This window comes from Notolabrus celidotus, chromosome 12 (assembly GCF_009762535.1).
Source record: "Notolabrus celidotus isolate fNotCel1 chromosome 12, fNotCel1.pri, whole genome shotgun sequence".
Lineage (NCBI taxonomy): Eukaryota > Metazoa > Chordata > Actinopteri > Labriformes > Labridae > Notolabrus > Notolabrus celidotus.
The window spans coordinates 21,487,113-21,509,809 of NC_048283.1; the positions used below are offsets into that span (position 1 = coordinate 21,487,113).

At 42.0% G+C, this 22,697-nt stretch overlaps 4 protein-coding genes across 6 annotated transcripts; all 4 read left to right on the forward strand.

The window, feature by feature from the left end:
• The first annotated feature begins 1,263 nt into the window (after positions 1 to 1,263).
• hoxa11b (homeobox A11b) lies at positions 1,264 to 3,381 on the forward strand. The gene is made up of 2 exons (XM_034697107.1): positions 1,264 to 2,010; positions 3,020 to 3,381. Exons 1-2 carry the CDS (start codon positions 1,398 to 1,400, stop codon positions 3,250 to 3,252), a joined length of 846 nt encoding a protein of 281 aa, XP_034552998.1. The 5' UTR covers positions 1,264 to 1,397; the 3' UTR covers positions 3,253 to 3,381.
• Positions 3,382 to 7,336: 3,955 nt separating this feature from the next.
• Positions 7,337 to 9,748, forward strand: hoxa10b (homeobox A10b). Of its 2 annotated transcripts, XM_034698051.1 has the most exons (3): positions 7,337 to 8,114; positions 9,048 to 9,222; positions 9,574 to 9,748. In XM_034698051.1, exons 1-3 carry the CDS (start codon positions 7,337 to 7,339, stop codon positions 9,644 to 9,646), a joined length of 1,026 nt encoding a protein of 341 aa, XP_034553942.1. In that variant the 3' UTR covers positions 9,647 to 9,748. The 2 variants fall into 2 exon arrangements, with proteins under 2 accessions (XP_034553942.1, XP_034553941.1); XM_034698050.1 differs by having other exon boundaries at positions 9,048 to 9,687.
• Positions 9,749 to 11,423: 1,675 nt separating this feature from the next.
• On the forward strand, positions 11,424 to 12,854 carry hoxa9b (homeobox A9b). Of its 2 annotated transcripts, none has more exons than XM_034698114.1 (2): positions 11,424 to 12,177; positions 12,557 to 12,854. In XM_034698114.1, exons 1-2 carry the CDS (start codon positions 11,661 to 11,663, stop codon positions 12,817 to 12,819), a joined length of 780 nt encoding a protein of 259 aa, XP_034554005.1. In that variant the 5' UTR covers positions 11,424 to 11,660; the 3' UTR covers positions 12,820 to 12,854. The 2 variants fall into 2 exon arrangements, with proteins under 2 accessions (XP_034554005.1, XP_034554006.1); XM_034698115.1 differs by having other exon boundaries at positions 11,429 to 12,177; positions 12,581 to 12,854.
• Positions 12,855 to 19,363: 6,509 nt separating this feature from the next.
• Positions 19,364 to 21,314, forward strand: hoxa2b (homeobox A2b). Its single transcript, XM_034698147.1, has 2 exons — positions 19,364 to 20,037; positions 20,478 to 21,314. The coding sequence occupies exons 1-2, from the start codon at positions 19,674 to 19,676 to the stop codon at positions 21,155 to 21,157; spliced, it is 1,044 nt and encodes a 347-aa protein (XP_034554038.1). The 5' UTR covers positions 19,364 to 19,673; the 3' UTR covers positions 21,158 to 21,314.
• The last annotated feature ends 1,383 nt before the right edge of the window (positions 21,315 to 22,697 follow it).

Consider the following 22,697-nt stretch of genomic DNA (forward strand, 5'->3'; position numbering starts at 1 on the left):
GTGTTAGGGTAAAATCATCCACAGACTGATAATGTGTCAAATATCCAGGCATTGGTGGATGAGGAGTGAATTCAAAATGTGTTGCAAAAAGCGGATAAGCGATATGTGACACATGTGCCTATTTACATAAGTATAAATGGATTGCAGTGGGGAAAAAAGCCCGTGTTCAAAGAGTGGAGCCGCCCCGCTAAATATCGTTAGTATTCATGGCCTATAAACAACATGTATGTGTTTGCATCCACCGTTAAACGCATGCTCAGTCGCTGCGGCGTGACTGTGTTAATAACAGCTGATCACACTAACACGCACTGCACCCAGGCTGTGATTGGTCCTCTCAAACTGTTATTCTTATATTTAATTCACACAGAAGAGGCACAACATGTACGTGCTCCGAGTATGTTTATTCCGAGAAACATGTGAACTTTTCTAAAATTAGTTATCATCTTTTACGCACACAGAAAAATATTTGCATAAAATGACCAACACATTCTGTTAAGTCTGCAGAGCTTAGCATGCTGGCAATGCTGGTCCAAACAAACACATGACAGATGTTCTAAGTCTCTACTTAAAGACAATTGTCTTTGTGTTCCCCGGCTGCCAGAGTGGACTGATGCCTGACAAAAGTGCTCTATGACTCGCATTGCTCCGCCACTTGTGGACTACATCAGTCTAAATATAGCCTTGGCAGCTATGTCAAAGTCATACCTGCCACTGGTACAATAGTGACATAATTTAAATTTGATTTATTTAATTCTGAATAGCTTTCAAAACATATGATGTATGATAAAAAAATACCCCGAATTTCGTTCGTGCCAAAATAATCAGACTTAAAATACACAACAAAGTGTTCTGTTTAAATTTGTGATCTTTGAAATGTCTCCACAGAGGTGAAGATTGGGGTTAAGTTGAGGGTTAGCCCTGCAAAAGGAACTAAAAAGTTACAAGTTAGCAGGTTAAACAGCTTTAAATATTGATATTTCACTTGTTTTGATTTGTCATGTTATATTGTATGGTAGGCTACTTTAACGATGGCTGTGCAGCCGGATAGAATTAGGCCTACAACAGAAAAAAGCACTCTAAATACTCACTCTTCAAAATAACGCAAACCATTTCTGTGCGTAATTCCCTCACTGCATTTTTCCTTCACCATACAGCCAAATGTCTGCTTTATAAACTCATTGACTCTTATAGCCTACACGTTGAGGCGTAGGCTAGCTGTCATTTTGTGCCAGTGGTCACATGGCTTTGGCCCTCAGGAATGGATAGAGATGGATCCCCACGTCAGCTTGTACGTCTAAGGATCTCTGCTCCAGCAGTCCGCCTCAAAGTGACTGGAGCGCAGCGCGCGGAGGAACTATGAGCGGATTTTTATAGGAACGTTTTTCCAGCAGCAGAATATGGATTTTGATGAGCGGATCCCTGCCTCTAATATGTATTTACCCAGTTGCACTTATTACGTCTCCGGAGCAGACTTCTCGGGTCTGCCTCACTATTTAACCCAAAGCCAGTCCTCATGCCCCGTTACATACTCCTACCAGTCCTCAGCGCTTCCACAGGTCCCGTCCGTGAGAGATGTTGCGTTCAGGGACTATGGGATTGATGCTTCCAGTAAATGGCACCACAGCAGGGGGAGCCTCACGCACTGTTACACCGAGGACATCGCGCACAGGGACGGCTGGACGACCCCGACCTCACGGGGGGGAGAGATCCTGGTGAAAGGCAGCTCCAGTGCGACCCACTCCAGCGGCGTCACCACGCAGACGCCCGGGGGCTTCTATGGCAGTGTTGGCAGGAACGGCGTCCTTCCGCAGGCTTTCGACCAGTTCTTTGACACCGCGTATGGGAGCGCAGAGAACAGCACGACGCCAACAGCACAATCAGCGGCAGACTCGGACAGACACACAGCCAAAACAAGCCCAGCTCCGGCGCACGCGGGCTCGGACACGGCGGAGAGCTTCAGTCCCAAGTCTACCTCCGGTCACAGCGAGGAGAAGCAGAGCAGGAGCAGCAGTGAGTATAGCCTGCTGAATGCAGGCAGGAGAAACATCTTACGCGCTGCTCTTAAAGCGTTTTATATGCTGTTTTATAAGCACGGAAGGTTTATGGAGGGCCTGCAGATTTCCCCTGTAACAAAACTATGTAAGAAACGACAAGATCACGTGCTTGGGATTGAAATTGGCCGTGAAGACTTTGGCATTAAGCTTGTCTTTTAGTATGTTAAAGTAGATCTTATCATTTTCCCTCCGAATTTGCTCCTAAATAAAGCCTACTTTTAAAGTTGGCCTGTAAACTTCAACTGGATGCCAATATAATGGCAAATTAAACTATTATACAATATTTAAAAGTCATCAAAACATTGTAGAAACTCAATAGGCATGGCGTTCAAGCTCTCGTATTTGTGCCTACTTGCTTAAGATGACTTTCATCCTAATATTTCTTTTCACATGTATATTTTGGATGTTTCGTTCTGTTTATCCCGGGTTGGCTTTAGTGGACTGCTGAGGCATTTAAATCTGACTGTGCGCCAGATTTAGGCTTAAACCCTGCATCTCATTTCAAGATAAATATTTGTACATTCATCGGATTTGTAAGGATTTAATTCAACAACTGCTTTCCCTGGCATTCCGTGTCCCGCTTACACTGAAACAACAGCTCTTTACACAGAGTGAAATCAAATGCGCGCGATACAAGCATATCAGATACATGATACCCATGACTGCTTAAAGGCCCTCACTCTTCAAATCCAGCCAGTGTGAGTTTACACATTTCACTCAGTTTTTCACAACTTCCGACATGCAATCCTTCACGTGCCCCCCCATCAAGTCCAGTCTTGGTTTACAGATCCGAGTCCTGCAGGCCTGAGTGGAGTGAAACACTTGAACTCTAAAGCTCAGCTCAGCCCAGACCCCCGCTGCTGCTTCAAGCAGGAAATCAGACCCATAATTTCTAGTTTTTGTGATGTGCCTACAGAATCTCATCAACTGACCTTTTACTTTTACTTTTGTATGTCTCTTTTCAGGTGGCCAGAGGACGCGCAAGAAGAGATGTCCGTACACCAAGTATCAGATCAGGGAGCTGGAGAGGGAGTTCTTTTTCAGCGTTTACATCAACAAGGAGAAGCGGCTGCAGCTCTCACGGATGCTCAATCTGACTGATCGCCAGGTGAAGATCTGGTTTCAGAACAGGAGGATGAAGGAGAAGAAACTGAACAGAGACCGTTTACAGTACTACACAACAACCCCCCTGCTATAAAGACTAAACAGAGACTCGAGAGCAGCACAAATCTGCAACACAAATCTACACCTTACCTGGACAAGATGTGCCAAACCTCATCACGAATTTGACTATTTATGCAATATTCTGTCATTAAACACATTATTATTATTATTATTATTATTATTATTATTATTATTATTATTATTATTATTATTATTATTATTATAGGTCTGTTATTCCTCTTGCTCAAATCAACAAATATCCAAGTTTTTAACTTGTCGTTAAGCGTATGGTGTGCGTATACGCGTAAAACCAGCTGTGTCTTAATACCCTGTGTAATTTAATAACAAACGCAGAGATTACGGTCCTGCAATTAAAAAAAATCTGTTTATATTTAATAACCTTAATAAAACTGACGCACACACACTCTGGCCAAAAACCTGACAACAAACAACTGCTTCTTTCTTAATCTTTTAACTTTATTGTACAAATATAAATCCTATGACTGGAAAACTCTGCTTGTGTGCCTTGGAATCACTATCAGATCTCAGCTGACATTGTTGGCGCTGATCAACTGGCCCAAAAAAATTCAAGTCAGTGCCGCATGGTTACAAGATGAGCAAAGTTATCAGCTGACACCAGTTCTTGCATTTAATTCTGCTATTTAACATCTGACCCTCTGTGGCAGCGATTGTTGATCTCACAGCAGTAAAGTTGGATTATTCTCCTATAAAGCAGTAAAGCAGCCAGATGAAACCTGATCTCACATATAGTTTTATACACTAGCACGTGGATGGTATCAGGTGAATGATGTGGAGGTCTGACACATTTTATCCCTCATGGCTTGGAACGGGATCCGCTGCAGATATTATTTGATATCCATTACAAAGTCTTCATTCAGTTCTGTTTAAAGGCTCATTTCTGACCTAACGTGAACTGCATCTTAACATTTGTTTTGATTGCATAAAGATGGAACACACCAACTCTTTTCATATTCACAAATATGAATCTATTTGTGTGATTATGCCCTTCTCTAAAGAGTTGTTGAAAGTTAATCCACCAGAAGATATGTGCGTCAGACGGTGACGTCAGGGGTAAATAAGGAGGATAACCGACTCAAAATCAAGATTACAACCTTCACAATCTGTATGGTAATTTGTTTATAATCTGAAGTTGTTAAATCTAGATGTTGGTACATCAGGCTATGAAGTTAGCTCATGGGGATGTATGAACCTGTAAAAGGAAGTAAAAAGGATGCCTTCGCGCGTATAAGGGTGGCCAAAGACAGTGTTCAGGTGGCATTATGTCCACCACCAGGCCCCTGAATACAATCTGAATGGCCGGCCATAAGCTAATAAGGGCCCTGATGCCTTCCTTATACTGTGCATCCTGTGAGGCTCCCAGGAATTCCGCTTTGATTGCTGCACATCCTCCCAGTTGCTCCAGTAACTTGGCCATAAAACGCGGCTTCGTCTGGAGCATTTGGAGTGTAGTGCAATAAAGCGTCTGAGACCAAGGTTATTAACTGTGACTAAGGGGCTGAAAAACAGCGGCTGGGAGCATTCAAAGCCTGTGTCCACGGACCTTTGCGTCGTCATTCGTTTCAGCTTCTTACCGTGGTCGGAATATTCTGCGTTTGTGTTGTGTGGCGATTTAAGGATGCCTTGTCTGTGGCCACTGGGTGGCGCTGCACAGATCAATGTCATTGCCGTGAATTGAGATATAAAAGAAGTTTGAGTCGAAGTTCAGCTGCTTTAAAATTTGCCAACGCCTCAGGATTTCATAATTCAGGTAAGAACGCCAATTTTATGAAGATACTCCTTATGATCACAGAGTGTGTGAGATAAAAAAAAAATAATTAAGTTGTTTGTTTTTGTGTTTCATGCTTTCATGCCATGAACAGACGTTTTGTTTTAAGGAATGCATTGCAGACGTATAACATCAAGTAAAAGTCTGAAAGAAATATCTTCATGTGTCTTTTAAGCATTAGATTTACCGCTGGTTATCGGGTTGCAGTTAAGCAGAGGTTTGGAGATACTAATGAGCACAGAGAAACTAGATCACGAAGGCCTGGATTTTACGTGCGTGTCTCAAAACTTCTATAACACCAGTTTACATCAGTCAAACCGAAATCGTGCCTCATTTTATGCACAAGGGATTTGTCTTAAGTAGTTAAATAATATGGAAATTAGATTCCCCCCCCCCCCCCCCCCCCCCCCAGTTTGGTATGGAAATGTAACCGCGAGTGCTCGTACGTGCGCCCTGGCACTGAGAAATAACGATCTGTGGTATCAAGTAAGTTTGATATTTTTAATTAACTTCTATACATTCATTTAAAACATGAAACATATGTAATAAAAAATAGGGGGAAAAGGTTTATGGTGCTAATAATACAAGCAGAGCTCACACACAGCGCCCACTGAAACATCACAGGAAGTGTCCAAAGGGTGAATATTATCATTCACTGAGGCTGCAGACTGCCGCAGGTTTGACGCCATATTAAATATCTGTACATAACTCTAATTTGTAGACTTTAAGGCTCCAGACAGAGGGCCTGGCTGATGGTGTATTTCAGAGTAAACTCACCTTAGGAGACATTTTACTGCTGACCTAAATCTGTAGGCCGGAGTCATCAGCTTCTAACGCTTCTGGCGCTCTTTTTAGCCTGCATGGGCTGAAGTATGACTTTGTATCTTATTGTCACTGTGGCAGCAGTCCAGGACGAAGATCTGTGTTAATTTATTGTTATCTTTTAATGTAAAGCGTGTGTCCTATTATCTACTATGATTATTGTCACTTACATGGCACACTTTAATGAAAAACGATGAGTCATTTTATTTTCTCTATCTAAAATACAAACCCTCACCCCACGCCGAAAAATGATACACTATATGAGTGAATAACATAGAAAAGTTACGTGCTATTTTGAACGAGTTTTATAATCGAACCAGGTTTTCCTGTATCTATATTCCCCCCTCTGACTGAGAAGCATATACAAAATATCAGGAGAGGGACAAAGAGTAATGCGTCAGAAAAAAAGGTGAGTATCTGCAACATATTCAATAAATAATAATCCAAAATTAAACGTAAATTGACGTTGGGATGCTGAATGGTGGAATATTGTGCGAATAGTAATAGTACTACGAATAGTATTACCTTGAGATTAAATTGAAATTGCCTAAAAATGAATAACAGTACTAATGCGCGCAAAGGCCTTGGCCTTGTGTGTTTGTATGTTTTTAAAGTAACTGTGAGCAGAAAGGTGCAGAAACGATTTCGCAGAGGTTGCTCACTGCAAAAGGATATTTTTTTTGCAGTGAGCAAGTTCTAATCTGTGCAACATGGAAGTATTTTTTGCAGTATTGCTGATGTTAGGCGACCATTGAGACGAATGTAGCTCCAGGGCTTTGTTCGGCTGTGCTGCCTACAGCAGGCCCGTTCGTCACCTTTATAAAGACTCCATGGAGTATTTGCAGTATAAGGTGTCTGGACGCAATCATCAAGTTTGTAATTCCAATAATCGCACCCCAGCCAGATAAGATATGGGCCGGTATGGGAATGATAGGTGTGTTGTTGTTGTTTTTACCAGCGTGTGAGTGGAGAACACTCTGATTTTGGTGAGTCTATGAGGAATGTTGAAAATAGTCAGGATAATTCGCTAAAGCAGCACAAAAAGGGTTAAAAGTCTCTCCACCAAAGAGTCACAGAGGACCTTTCGGGTTTTGATGCACCCTGAGCTTCTCAGAGGCACCCTTCATTTTTACAGTGCTGTTAAAGTGGCCATAAAGCTCTGCATTGTACATAACTGTTAGAGACAGCTTTCAGCAACTGGGTTGTCCAACAGGGGTTGTTGTTATAAATTTACATAGCTTGTTCGAGGCTTACAGGTGGTGATCGAGGCTCAGAATGTGAGATTTAAAGATTTTACCTTAAAGCCTCTCATGCACCACTTTTCCTCCTCAGTCCTCTCTTTACTTTAGCCTAAAACTAAATCTCTGACACAGTGGAGCTGCCTGCTCGGACTGGGAGGAGTCTTTGGTCGCCTGCTGTTTTAATTGGCTGCAGGCTACAGTGAGAAGTGTGAGTATCAGTAATTATTCAGCAATGTTTTGCACAAGAAATGTCAGCCAGAAAGGGCTATCTTCATCCTCCGTCAAATTACACCACAACGATGACATGCCCCAACAACCAGACTGGAAATTCGTTCTTTGTGGACTCTTTAATCAACGTGAGAACCGACAGTGGTTCATATTACCAAAGTAACGGCGTGTATTTGCCACCGGCGTCGGAATACTCATATGGACTCTCCGGTGGATCGTGTTTCCCGGGGATCGGCAAGCGTAATAACGAGCCAGTCACCCAAAGCGTGATCCCGTCCGCTGCTCCGTATGTTCAAGGGATGGAAACGTGGCTGGAAGCGTCGAGATCGTGCAGGGTGGATCAGCCCAGCAGTGGCCAGCATATGCCTCAGTGCTCCTTCTCCCCGAGCATAAAGGAGGAGAGCGCGTATTGCCTCTACGAGTCTGACAAATGTCCTAAAGGAGCACCGGTAGATGACATTTCCTACTCAAGCGCATCATGCCCGGTCACAGGCAGTACCTTACCGGTCCCGGGCTACTTCCGCTTGTCTCAGACTTACACGTCCTCCAGCAGGCTGTACCAAGATGTCCAGCCAAACATGAACCACTTCAGCCTGCAGAGACCTGCGCGCTCGGACAGCCAGCCCTCCCAGCCTGCCTCTGCTGAGCCGGAGCGGAGGGAGAGCCACGAGGAGGCGCCTGTTCCTGCACCCTGCGTTCCGGCCGGAGAGGAGGACAGCCGGCTCTCCTCAGATAGCTCGTCCTCTCATGAGCCTGCTGAGACCTGTATGGCGGAGTGTCCAGAGAAGCCCGTCAAAGGTGAAGAGCAGATAAGAGTAGAAAAACATTGCAAACAAAGCAGACTGCGAACAGCATGAACATTTATTTTAAGGCTCCCTGTGTGTTTTCCAAACTCATAGGAATGTATGAGTGTGGATTCTTATTTGTTTTGCTGGAATATAAATATTTGGGTCAACAGTCAGCCACACATAGTTGCGCGTTTATCGGGTATTTACAGCTTTATCAGACATGAGTCGAAATTGAACGTGACCATTCAGAGCAGAGGATCAGAGCTATTCTAGCTGTTAAGACAACAGATAGACTGCTGGAGTTGTTCTTAAGCACAATTCCATGCAGCCTCGGCTCGAGGGGTTATTTTATAATGCAACGAATTAAGATTAGGATTATAAAAAGGCACATTATAAATATTCTACATTTAAGCAATAATAATATGTCTTAGTTGTCTAACGTAAAGCAACAACAAGGCCAGTACAGTCATCCCGTTTCGATAATGGTTTGAGTTGTTTCTTCATCTAAGGCCTTGCTATAATTTCAACACTGTGCAGGCTTTGTTTTATGTCTTAATAAAGTTGCAGTTAGCTGCAGGCTGCTGTGGGGCAAATGGAAGTCTCTGATAAAATGCTGAATTGCTGCTGCATTTGATGTCCAAACAGATATGTGGCTGTGCGTAAAATATCCATAAAATCAAATAAGACTGGGATGAGTCGTTATACGGGGTGTACTCTGTAGTAGAATGGTAGGAGTCAGCTAAACCAGTGTAATTTGAAAAAAATATTTCAAACATAAAATAGAAATATTTGAAGAGTACCAGTTTTTAGATATATATTGAGATTAAGATTTATGGGTTTTATTGGTTCATTTTTTTCTGTCAAATTGTTGGCTTTCATCCAGATATTTTGTTTGTTTTGTCACACCTGTTGCCTATAATATCCTGTCTCGTTTTCTTCATAGGAGATGGGAAAATTGAGAGCACGGCCAACTGGCTCACAGCAAAGAGTGGCCGGAAGAAGCGTTGCCCTTACACCAAGCACCAGACCTTGGAGCTGGAGAAGGAGTTCCTCTTCAACATGTACTTGACTAGAGAGCGGCGTCTGGAGATCAGCCGCAGTGTGCACCTCACTGACAGGCAAGTCAAAATCTGGTTCCAAAACAGGAGGATGAAACTGAAAAAAATGAGCCGGGAGAACAGGATCCGAGAGCTCTCCAGCAACTTCAGTTTCTCATGAGACTGTCTCTCTCTGCGTCTTTGGCGCCCTCCTCCATCCATGGCAAGGGCGCCTGTGCAGAGCCCCCCAACCCAACTGTGAGAATGTCCATGGAAAAATAGGACCCTACTGCTAACTTATTGATTGTTGCTCTTTCTTGTTTCCATGTCTGTATTTATAAATGGCTCCATTTGTATCGTTGATCCGTTGTGTTTGAAATGTTCAGACTGTGACTACAATGTTTCAAAGCTTCAGGCGTGTTCATTTTGTAGATTCACCCTGAGGGAACCATTGGACTTTGCATGCTGGACTCACCCTTGGGATACTTGTGCTACAGTTACATGAAGGCCTTCATGTGACAGCTAAAAAAAGGGAAAAACCTGAGAGGTCTGATGAATATTTGCACATTTTGCTGGTCAATTTAATAAAACCATCCCTGCGACTGCAGACTTCTTATTTCATTTAGAGAGACAGACTGTGGGAACTGTGCTGTGCGCTGTTTAAATCTTGCAGCTGGCAGCGGCGTAGTGCATGCTCCTAATGCCTCTATGTTTTGGAGCTGCTCGGCTTTGTGAACAGTAAATATTATTACAGTAGTAGTAGTCTTTCAGCTTGGGCCTGTAATGGATATCTGGCGGCTGCACACACTTGGAGGCTTTTTGTCTTTGACAGAATTATGCCAAACAGCAAAAGCAGAGGCGTTTTTTAATCACTGCAAATTTCTAATTTATTTTTTAGTTTGAAAAAGGTCCCTCCTGTTGTACAAATCGGACAAACAGTAGACATTTTTTTCCAAATATGCTATGATTTCATTTTAAATTAACGACATATCTGGACTGAAACTGCCCAAATGTTTCAGAATCAATTGAGAACTTGCGCGCATCCTGAACCTGAATATAGCTGGTGGGAACATTATCCTGTGCGCCTTTCACGATTTCCAAAAATTGACAGAATTGATCCATAGATGGGTCATGAAGCTACATAATTACTACACATTTAAAAGAAAAAAACAAGAATATAAAACATGTGTGATGTTGTGTAACAGATATTCCTGAGGAGAAGAGCGGGCTGTAGAGTGGTTTAGGTAGTCTCATGTTGTTGGGCTATAATATTTCTCCCACAACACGAAACTGCCTTGATTACCTCAGTAAAACTCATCGCATCATGAAAAGTGAATCTCTTTAAATTACTGCTCGGATTTATGAATAACTGCTCAGACTGCTTTAAAATCGTACCAATAATATTCAAAAACGTGCAGTAAAAACTGTTGTTATTGTGCGTAAAAGAAGCTCTTGCATAGTTTTTGTAATGAATGCGTTTGAAATAAAACGAAACATGCAAAGTTTCCACAGTCTTAATTGAAAACTATCCCTGTAAAGAATCTTTGGCGAGCTAAAGAGCAGGAAGTGAAGATTCAGGCTGGAATGAAAGGATTAAGCCTCGTATAAGTCCCGCAAAGGGGGGAAGGACTGACAAGGCCTCGGTTATGATCATTGCAGTCTGCCAGTTGCCTCGCCGTAGGAAATGCCGGATGCGTCTGCCTGCGCCAGAGAAAGGACACAAAGGCTGAGCTTTATTGGTGATATTTAGCTTAGACAGTCAGGTTGTAACCTGAAGAAAAACAACCCAATTGCCCGTGATAAAAAAGAACTGTTATATAGCACCCAAATAACCTCACCCTGCTTTCCGCCTTCAAAGTAGCAGAAAAAACCCAGCAGACGCTGCAGTATGCACCCTGGAAACTGTCCGACACTGTGTTTTAATTTTGTAAAACTAAGTGCTTTAAACAAACTTCCTTAATCAATCTTATTTTTAAAGTCTTGGAATTCTTTATTCAGCAGCCACCATGAAATAAAAAAATATTTTCCAAATGGCTTAATAGATTGATCTAATTTACACATCTCCTTCTTATTTTGAAAGAAAAATAATCCAAACCGATTTTATTGATTTTTAATGTTACCCAGTGATTTCGCAATTACAGACTTGAATGTATTTCTCCCCTGTTACCCTCTTTATCACGACTGTGTTCGATCACGCCAACATGGGATCTCTTGACAAAAATCATAACATTTATTGCTAGTAAAATGTAAAATTCCCCAATAAAAGCGCGGGGATTTGCTATTAAAATATGGTGGGGAAAATGGTGGCCATTTACTTGAGCAGCAGGCTGATTTATTATTTATTGTTCTGTCCCACGGTCACGTGTTTGGGGCGCCCTATCCAGGCTTGGGCAAGGTTCAACTTACTGGACGCATTGAGCCTCTCGCTGGCGCAGAAAGCAGCGCATTATATGCAATGAATTTGGTTTATCTCTTCCTTTCTGGACTTTAAAACTCCCGTTCTTCTATTTTTTGGTGCAATGTCGACGTTGGGAACGAGTTTTTACATTGATTCGCCTGTTCTTCCCGAGCAGGAAGACATGGCACCGAGGTTTTCATCAGCTGCAGGGGTGGAGCAGGCGATGCTCGCGGAATATGGCGGACAGGAGTCGTGCCCTTTGCAGGCGAAATCTTCTATTTTTGGTGGATCTTGGAGTCCAATCTCGGCCCACCCTCCAAATACAGCCGCTCCGACCTACATTCATCACCATTACAGTGGAGACTGCGATGGCATGTTTACGCGCTCCTGGGCGTTGGATCCGGTCTCCGCGTCCCTGTGTTTGACGGGATTACCATCGACAGCCATGCATTATGAGATCAAACCCGAGCCTCTGGTTGGTAGTGCTGAATGTACAACTTTGGAGACGCACGCACCTCTTTTGTCTGACATTGGAAACGAAGCATCTCTCGTGGAGATTCCATGCGAGACTACGTCCACGAATGAAACCGCTGGGGAGGAGAGCCCGTCAGTGGAGGAGAAGAGGGAGACAGATACAAGTAAGCAGTGCAGAGACACCATTGTAGTCTATAGTCATGCAAAGATGTTCTGAGAAAAGAGAAAATGTCATTACTAGCTCGAGGATGCGGAAAGAAGAGTTGAATGAGTTAGACATCTGGCGTAAAAATAGCACATTTTTGTAAGGCCCAAACAGGAGGACAGTGTTGCAGCTTATGCATGAATCATTGTTAAATAAAATGTATGCATAATCTTCATTTTGCTACAACACTTTATTGTCATATTTCACAGACAAATCAACGTGATTTGGTGAAAAATGGATTATCTCCAGATTAAAAGTGAACCCCAAATAAAAATCTTGTCTGGAACAGCACGTCCTCCTCATACTGTCCTGTTCTTGTTTTTGAATCCTGTCCTCAGAACATTTTTCACCCCTGTTTTCAGACAACCCATCATCCAACTGGCTTCACGCAAAGCCCACCAGGAAAAAGCGCTGTCCCTACACAAAGTACCAAATTCTTGAACTGGAAAAGGAGTTTCTGTTTAATATGTACCTCCCACGGGATCGTAGGTACGAGATAGCGAGAGTCCTCAATCTGACCGAGAGACAGGTGAAAATCTGGTTCCAAAACCGCAGGATGAAGATGAAGAAAGAAAACAAAGACCGGCGGAGGAACAGTTAACTTGTGTTTGTTGGACTAATGCTGAATTAGAGCCGGGGGGGGGGGGGGGGGGGTCTGTACTTAATATTCCTGACCTGTTACACATGTTGTTGTAAGTTTGTGTTGTTCAAGCAAAGCTGGAGTTTTTTGTAACATCTCGTGTTCATGTTTGTCTCGTTAGACTTTAGATGTTGTTGTGTTATGCGCACAGATAGTGGACTAACTAGAAGATTTGATATTTGCATGCAATGATCCTTGACTTTCTGAATGTCTCTCAGCTACCTATTTGCGTTGTTTAACTTATTGTTTTTGTAATATATAGATGTTTTTTTTAAACGTTGGGTTTGGTTCCATTTGTGAAAACACTGTGCACACTTTAAATACCTCGACGTTCCTGGTTTCATCCACAATAAAAAGTAGTTTGTATGGCACTTCACATATTTTCTACGTGTTCATAATTTTACATTTATTTCAGTCAAAACTAAAACCTATTTATATCATATTTGAAACATATAATTGTCTAAAAGTATGAATGAATATGTCAAGACTTAAATTAGTTGATCTGTCCATGATACAAGTTCAGAGTATTTTAAAACATTTTAAAGGTTAAATAATTCTGTTCTCATTTCTATGACATGATACAAAAAATTGTATTTTCAGAAAAAAAAATTGTAGGCCTACAGCTTAAACTTGTTTGTTTGAAAATGGACGTTTTCGTCCACCGTTTTGTTCCACTGAGCTCCATGGCGAACACGAACCACACCAACACCTTCCGAGGCCTGTTCACGTTGGTTTTCTCTCAACAGGATTACTGATTTTTGTTATTTAAAATTGTTAAATATTTATATTTTATTGCAACATACTAGTGGAAGTAAAAGCTTATCTTTTATCCAAGTAATCAGTCAAGGTATTCCGTTTGACCAACATGTAAATGCAGGCCGAGACTACAATGAAAAAGGGCCACAGAAACCTGGATTTTCTTTGTGGACAGACTAGATGAAAACTTCACAAAAATACAAAGTGCTGTAACAACTTCAGACTTCTTTCTCAAACCAGTTCAAATTCTCTGTGACGACAGAGTGAGAGCAAATTAAAGCACCAGAGACACACAGTCCAGTTTTCATCGCTCATTTTGCACTTTCCTCTTGTCTGAATCTCAACATGTGTTTCAAAATAACTTTGTAGGACATTCTCGGCCTTTGAACTCCCCACAAACTAGGCTGGATGCCCCCGTGCAATAAACCACAACCACAGCCTCCTCTGTTTATAAGGTGTGAAAACAGGAAAGCATGTAGAGACTCTGTGACAGCACTGGGACAGCTTTTCTAATGGGACTCAGGCTAGCAGTCAAAGATGTGAGATAGTTGTAAGATAGGACTCAAGCACACACACACACACACACACACACACACACACACACACACACACACACACACACACACACACACACACACACACACACAAACACAGTTGCGCATTGAGTAGAAGGAGGAGTTGTGGGGTGCGGCAGGACTGCAGATGGGTCTGTCTTAAAACGTCTAATTACTTTACAACCGTCCAACAACAATTAGACTGTCTCAGTGCAGAGACATCCGTTTGTTGTTCGGTCGCCTGAGAGCTTAGCAGTCAACATACAAAACGTGTTTCACACACTGTCATGTTGAAATGGCTTTCCCCCAAAAAATCCACAACACAGCAAGGAATAAAATGGCAATAACAAAAAAACAAACAAACAAACACCAAAAAACTAACAAAACTTTCTAGCAGTTTCAACAAATTTAAATAAATAAATAGATGCAAAAAAAATTATAAAAAAAGCAAACACAAAAACAAAAACCTGATCAAATGTTGTGAAAAACAAAAAACAAAACAAAACAAAACAAAACAAAACTAAACTAAACTAAACTAAACTAAACTAAACTAAACTAAACTAAACTAAACAAAAGATGAACATGTCATCATTATGGTCTCTGAGCTGCGTGTTGCTGCGCACTGATCGCCAGCAGGTGGAGCCAGAGGCCAATTTCCACAGCTCAAACTGCATGATGCGTTCAGGGCCCACCAAGAGCCACTCCCTATTTATTACAGACCTGCACCTCTTGTGCCGTCTCTCTTGTAGATCATCACATCCTGCTGCGTTGCCTTTTCTGTATCTCTGTATCGTCATCTGTGGCATAAATTGTTTTTTGACGGATCCTTACTTCATTAAAGTCTGGCCAGGGATTCTTGAAATTTTATTGCTGCTACGGAGAAAAGTACAGAAACGTTTTTCAAATGAGTCCACCTTGTGCTTTTAATTAGTTTAGAAGAATACCTGCATGTCTGATAATCACAGAATTCTGAATGTCCCTAAAGAAACTCAACTACTTGACGTGACTGCCTTTTTAATGATTTGATATTAAAAGGCAATTGTATTTCTATCCATAGGATCAATGTGTGAGCACATAAAATGACAAAGTGATCACATATGATAATACACACTCATACAAACCTACATCTTCGAGGGAAAGCAACACATCCCTTTCCTAAAAGCTGCACGAGCTGCCCCCCAAAAGGTTCTAAACAATCAGGAATACCCAAAACCCTTCCTTACTCCCTGCCTGATTTTTTTTGAATGTCCTCCCAAATCCTCCCTATTTACCTCACCCCATCCCCCCTTCTGTCCCCCCCCAGGTCAACCGCATGCAGGGGCATGTCCAGGCTTTTTGACTGGGGTGGCCCAACTGGAGCACTGGTCATGCAAGGGTAGCATAAAGTATGTGCACACACATTAATGAATAGTTTTAATATACCCCTTCTGTCTCAACTTATCATATCATCTTTAACTTACAGTTAATTCTCATACAAATATAAATTGAAAGTGTATTTTTTTTCTAACTTTGACAAGAAACCGAGTATCAGCTGTTAAAAACTGAAGCCTAATTCTTTAATGGCTTCAAAATATGTTTGTCCAAAGTCACAATTTAAAATAGCCTACTGCAAAAAGTGCAAGCAGACGCCTCTGACAAGGACAACAACCAGTCATAGATTAGGATATTCGGGTGGCACCTGTAGTGGTTTCTCAGATTTCACTGGAGGCAGTGCCACTCCTGACAGCCTCTCTGGACACGCCCCTGCATACATGCCTCTAATGAGTCCTTACCTCTTTGGGAAAATGTGATGACATCAAAATGACTGACATACCTGTATCTCATAAACATGATAAGATGTCACATCTGATATGATACAATGACATGACATAAATAAATGTGCTGTTAGCATCAGGTCGTGTGTGTCTGTATGGGTATCCTCCATGTTAAGTAGGCCATGCAGCAGGAAAACAGAAAGTTTCTTGAGGTGACCTCTCATAACCCCCATACATCAAACCCCATGACACCGCTGGTGAGAGGAGGCCTTGAGTGGACTCCAGAGGACATGTTAAGGGGAGGAAAGTCAGGAGCACTAGCGTCTGATCCTCACAGAAAAAATGTTGTTTGAAAGCAGACGTTGGTTTAAGATACTACAGTTGATGTTTTCAAACGGCCATAACATTTTTACGCAAAATGTCTTGGAAATTATTAATCTCTAAACAATCTGATATAGGCAGTCTTCCAAAAAAACAAAACAGGCCTTTTGCGTTTCAGGTTTGCTTCTTTCAATCCCACATTGAATTTTCTAGTGTCATTTTTATTTTTTATGGGCTTAAGATCTGTTTAAAATGCGTTCCAAAAATATGTAAACACACCTTTATACCTCACTTGTCCACCGAAAGTAAACATAGAGGCCTACACTGGCAGACATGGCAGAAAGAGTGACATGGCAGTATGTTTGGTGTTCTTTGTGATCACACAAGTTTTATTATCATGTCTTCTTTGATTTTCTGAGAACCAGGAGAGATCCCCCACAATGACCGTATCAGTGATTTGTGTTTTTTTCTTCAGTTATCACTATAGATCTGCACATGTCGCCATTCAGAGCATTTTGATTTGCAGCGCTTTAACGTGCCTGGAGTAGATATCTGTCAAATTCTCCCATGATTCCAGGCGGCTCAATAAATAAACCTGTGAAATGAAATGAAATCCTGACGGGAACGATGCTGCTTTGTTTCCTGGACCCACCCACACACACACACACACACACACACACACACACACACACACACACACACACACACACACACACACACACACAAACACACACACACACACACACACACACACACACACACACACACACAGGGCTGTAAATGTGTTTTCCAGAAGGACTACAAGCTTGCCCAAACTGAAGATGATGTGATATGTGATATAAAATAGTGACAACGACGTGTAAACGCCTCGCCATTAACACTTAAAAAACTTGAAGTTAAATTTCAAAAAATATAGTTCCAAGTAAACTTGACCAGCTGTTACATAACGTGTAATTAATGTGTAATAAACGTGTTTTTGCTATTCGTGCATTTCAAAATTTGGCATTAAATGTTGACCGTCTTGTAAAAAGAACAGATCACAATTGCTTTAGTTTTTTATTTTATTGGGCAGGTTTGAAACTCACCATTACACTCAAATAAATCCAAATCATATCCAAAACACAAATAGGGTCAGAGTGGTGACTGATTTTCTTTTTAACAATCCGTCTGTGGTTGCGGTTTGGCTTGCTTGCCTCCCAGATGTCCCTTGTTGTCCCATAACAGACGGGAAACGTGCAACTCCTGCGCGCAGCTCTTCCAGACACCGTCCCCCGTGTCTGCGTCTGCTCAAACCATACAGCAAAATGTGGATCTCATATCCGAACAGCGCGACACAAGAACAGTAACATAAATCAAAATACAAGATTGAAAATATGCGTCATGTTTAAGAGTCATTATAAAAATATTCGGTCTCAAAACATATTGTCTCTTTGTATTATTGTTGTTTCTATACATGAGTAGTTAAACTACGCACTCTGGACATATTATTATGGCGTAAAAATCCATTATTTAAAGGCATTTAAAAAAAAAAAAAAAAAGAGGAAACAATGAAATTTAGTAGTTAGTTTGAAATTTGTTACTTTGATTTGTCTGTGTTACTGAAAATAAGTTAAGTACAGAGAAATGTGTTAGATTTTAGTTAAATTAAATATTCAATCAGCAAATAACACAACATATTCATCACCATTATTAGATTATTTGATTGTCTAGGCTACATCAGGTGAAAATGTCTTTTTTTAACAGAGGAACCTCAAACATAAAAATTATACACAAATAAACAGCTGTAAGCGGTCAAACAAACATTTAAAACACATGTGGTAAAACTAGATTTTTCCCAAACCCACCCTGCCAGAGAAAGTCTTGTTCTCAGGGTTTCTGACAGAAAGGTATGAGACTGAATGGGATTTCTGCTCAATGCCAACACCCACTCACCTAAGCAAACAATTGACGGTATGTGAAAGCTGCTCCGTTCGTTTCTGAACCGCTAAGCAAGTCCTCTGCTTTCTTCTATGTATAATTTAATCCCCTTTCAAACGAAAAAAAAACACCGCCAAGCTTCACCTTTGAATGCGTTTCTGATTTAACCGTGAGCCCTAGAAAAAAAAAAGATTCACGCGTAATGGCCGTGCGCCTCATCCATGCTTCCATTGGGAAATCCCTACATTTGTATATTGAAAACTTCTCCTCCAGCCTACCCAGAAAGTGACTGTCCTCTTCCTGGCCGTGTATGATCTAAGGGAGTGTTAGATGGTTTAAATGTGTTCTTAGGGCAGCGAGCTGTCAGACCTTTTGGCGAGAAAGATTGATCACGCGCAGGCTACCAGGGCTCTTTGTTTAGAGCCCAAGCAATAAACAGCCGTCAGATCCCCACCTTTCCTCTGCTTCACACTACAGTGGCAAATCATTTCCCCCTGTCCACCATGTTAGAGCCAATAATGCTAAAGTGAATGGATGATAGCTCAATATTACCCCAACAGGCGAAATCTAAAAGATACAAATGAAGGTGAGATAGGGAGCTGTGAACTGTATAACATTGGCAATGCCCGTTAAACATCAATTTCTAAGTCGACAAAAATATTTTTAACTAGATGTCCTCTACATAATTACAGTATAAAGCTGTCTTTGAAAAGAAACTTGTGGAGTCAAGTGAAGATAAGCTTTCACCAAAATTTTAAAAAGAAAACAACGAATTCTCTCTCTCTCTCTCTCTCTCTCTCTCTCTCTCTCTCTCTCTCTCTCTCTCTCTCTCTCTCTCTCTCTCTCTCTCTCTCTCTCTAATGTGTAGTGTGTATGTGTGAGTTGGGGGAGGGGTGGACATGTTGCTGGATGTCTGGTGTAGCCTTCCTCTCCAAGAAAACCTTTAAAAAAAACAGTCCGCGGAAGATTAACGCCCTGGCGCTGATAACGACTGTGGGCGTCGTTATAAGACGCAAATGTGACTGCTGAAATGATTTGTGGGGTGCCACCCTGGAAATAAACGTACAGAGAACATGCGCCCACATTGGCGCGCGCCCGTGCGACTCGTGCGTAAAGACCCCGAGGAAAGGTAGTCTGTGCCAGCGTGGACGCGCAAAAAGAAGGCACGGCTGTGGATGCTTTTTCGACAGAGAAGGGGGCAGTAGCGAACAAACTGACCCCCAAAAATGTGTAAATAAAGCAACCCCTACCCCTGGAATGAGGCGTTACCCCTCCGACTTTTTCGATCAATCACAGGGGACAGTGGCTCCTTTTGATAAAAACCCCAAATTGTCATTGGGCAGATGCAATCATGTGACAAGCAGCAAGGTCTAATCCCGACTATGTCCTCATGAAAGCAATACTTTATGGCATACAGGTCTCCCCATACGACTATTTCCAGATTAGGAGTTTATGGAAAACAATTGACAATTAATCTGATTTGACTCCAAGTTTTACAGACAACCAGGAGGAGATGAATTACGGATTTGGACGAGAGAGTGGTTTCATCAACAGCCAGCCGTCGCTCGCTGAGTGCCTGACATCTCTGACTAACCCTGTCGGTGATGCTTTTCAAAGTTCATCAATCAAGAGCTCGGCGCTTTCACACTCGACACTGATTCCTCCTCCTTTTGAGCAGAGCATCCCCGGCCTCAACCCAGGCGTCCACCCACGCCACAGCCGCTCAAAGCAGCAGGCGGCTTTGAGAGGCTGCAGCCCGGAGCAGGCTGCATCTTTACCACCGGAGTACCCATGGATGAAGGAGAAGAAGAGCATCAAGAGAAGCCAGATTTCTGCTTCAAAAACTGACTCCTCGCCTCCTCACTTCTCCCCCCAAGGCAAGACACGATGATTAATAACCTCCAAGTTAGAAGGCTCCTCTTTGTCTGAGGGTTTCCCCTCTGCAAAAAGGAGCTGCGTCCCGGGCCTAGTTGGTGTCCCCTGTAGCCAGGACAGAATTTTTGATTTAAGCATGCGTAATCTCATCAAGTAACGCACTGCCTTGTGATGCAGTGTAAGAGTGTAAATGTTTGACAGTAATGGAGAGTGATAGATGATTCTTACACGGGCCAGCGGCTGGCACGTGCATTAATCTTCACCCTCCGTGCTGTCCTGTCCACGCAGACCCATCATATCCTGCCGGGGCCCATAAATCTTCCCCCTCCTCGCTCTCGCTTGCTTGCCATAAGTTTCATCACATTGAAACAAACACAGATACACACAATGCTTTATTTGTAACGCTTGTGATTAAAAACGAATCTGTGGTTTGTGTTTTCAGGTTCACCAGAGGTTCCAGAGGGTGCTCTTGGCGGTGGAGGGGCATCTCGGAGGCTGAGGACCGCATATACCAACACCCAACTCCTGGAGCTGGAGAAGGAGTTCCACTTTAACAAATACCTGTGCAGACCGAGGCGCGTGGAAATAGCCGCGTTACTGGATTTAAGCGAGAAGCAGGTGAAAGTTTGGTTCCAGAACCGCAGGATGAAGCACAAAAGACAAACGCACAGCAAAGAGAACCGAGACAGTGAAGGCAAATACGCGGGCCTGGAGGACGAGGACGACGCGCCGGAGGATGAGTTTTTCAGGGAGGCTTCAGAGGATGAGAGGTATTTCGAGCAGAGCACTTTGACTGCACAACAGTGTCAAAACGTACACAATGCAGAGCGCCAGAGCCCAGCTGGCACGCCTTTGAACAGCAATGAGAAAAATCTGAAACATTTTCTAAATCTGGCTCCCACTGTTCCAATCTGTGCGTCGACAATAGGCCCGGACAATGATGAGCATTCCCCGAGCCTGGATGTCTGTTTGCAGGATTTCCACGTTTTCTCATCGTCCTCCTCTTCTTTCTCCCCCAGTTTGTCAGATTCCACACAAAGCCCTCTGGCTTTATCATCCCAAACTTTTGACCTTTTCTCAGAAACTCTCACAACAATCGACCTACAGAACTTGAGCTATTGAAACATGGTTGTTTTGATTCCAGTTCATATTTTCAGTTGTAGCGTGGGGGGAATAAATTAATCTTACAAAAAAGGTAAGTTAAAATGAGATCAGTTGAGTCTGTGTATGCTGCCGACAAAGTATATTTTTATATGAATCACACACTATATTACATACTATACGCAATATGTTTCTTCAAATAAAACTTTATCTTGTTTGGAATCAGCAGCGCGAGGGTTTTATTTTATACTGCGAGTACGTTTGTTCATAAAAGCCGAACATATATTCATTGCCTGTTTCAGAAATGAATTATGAAAATGTATAGTTCATAACCCTAAACAGTTGCTCACAATATTCCAATAAAGATGAAAGAAAGGCTTTCAGTACAGGATATTTTTCAAAATATTGTAAAACTTTATGTCCGTGTTTTGATTTTATATCCCAAACTCCTCCAAGATAATCCACCAGACGGATATATGAACCACAGAGCTATGAAATTCAAATAACTGAAAAAGCGTAGATGCTAAATTTGCAGCAGCATCCTGCTGTGTTTCTGTTTTTGTCATTTCACTTTACTTGAAAAAGTTATTTTCTTGTTCCTGTATAACCCCTTTAAGATTTATCTGACCAGATGAAGAGATTTATTGCCTCTGCATTATTTTTTTTCTCAAGAGCATTTGCAGTCAGAATTCCCTGCTTGGAGTTCCAGGCCAAAAGCTCTGACTTTTCTTGGCTCTATAATTAAATTTTATTGCCTATAAAACTCACAGCACCGAGGGGGCTTCTTTATTGCCTAATCCGCATTGCAATGCGATCTTTTGGAATTAAGAGTCATCCTAGATTTTCAAGACTTTCCATGATCGAAATTAATTTAAGGTTGATAAGAAGCAGACAAAGGCTTCCACTTTCTGCACGTGAGTTACGTGGAGGTTTTAGGAACTTAAATACGGAGGAAAAAAACACCCTCGTCCGTTGATTTAAATAGCATGCTGCATTTATTATATTAATTTATGATTTATTCTAATAATGTGTTGGAAGCACGTGCGTGTAAATCCTGACCAAAGTTGAACCTCGGCTGGATGAAATAGAGAAGTGCCCACCATGAAAAAATAGGAATGAAAATCCATGTCTTCCAATTTTTTATATTGTTACTTTAATTTCGGCCCCCTGTTTGTGAACTGGTCTATAAAAAGATGAAGGCATATACACATATGTTAAACCATAATCTGCAGACATCAGGGATTATTTAGTCTCTGCACATATTGTGCAGTTCTGTCTCTTCATGGCTTTAAAGTATTAAGATACAAATGTAATCTTATGTTGGACTGCCTTACCCACTGATATGTGGTTTTGTAATTATGATCACTCTGAAAACACTCAGTGTAGGAAGATTACTGAGAGCCCATGAGGCTGTGAGGTGGTAAGGTTTGGTTTGGTGCTGCAGCACTGAGCTCACTTGAAATGTGAAGACCCCACTGTGAGCGTGTCAGAGCCTGCAGGCTAAACTAAAAACAAATGCTCTCTCCATTAATACATTCATTATTTAAAAAAGGAGGGGAAA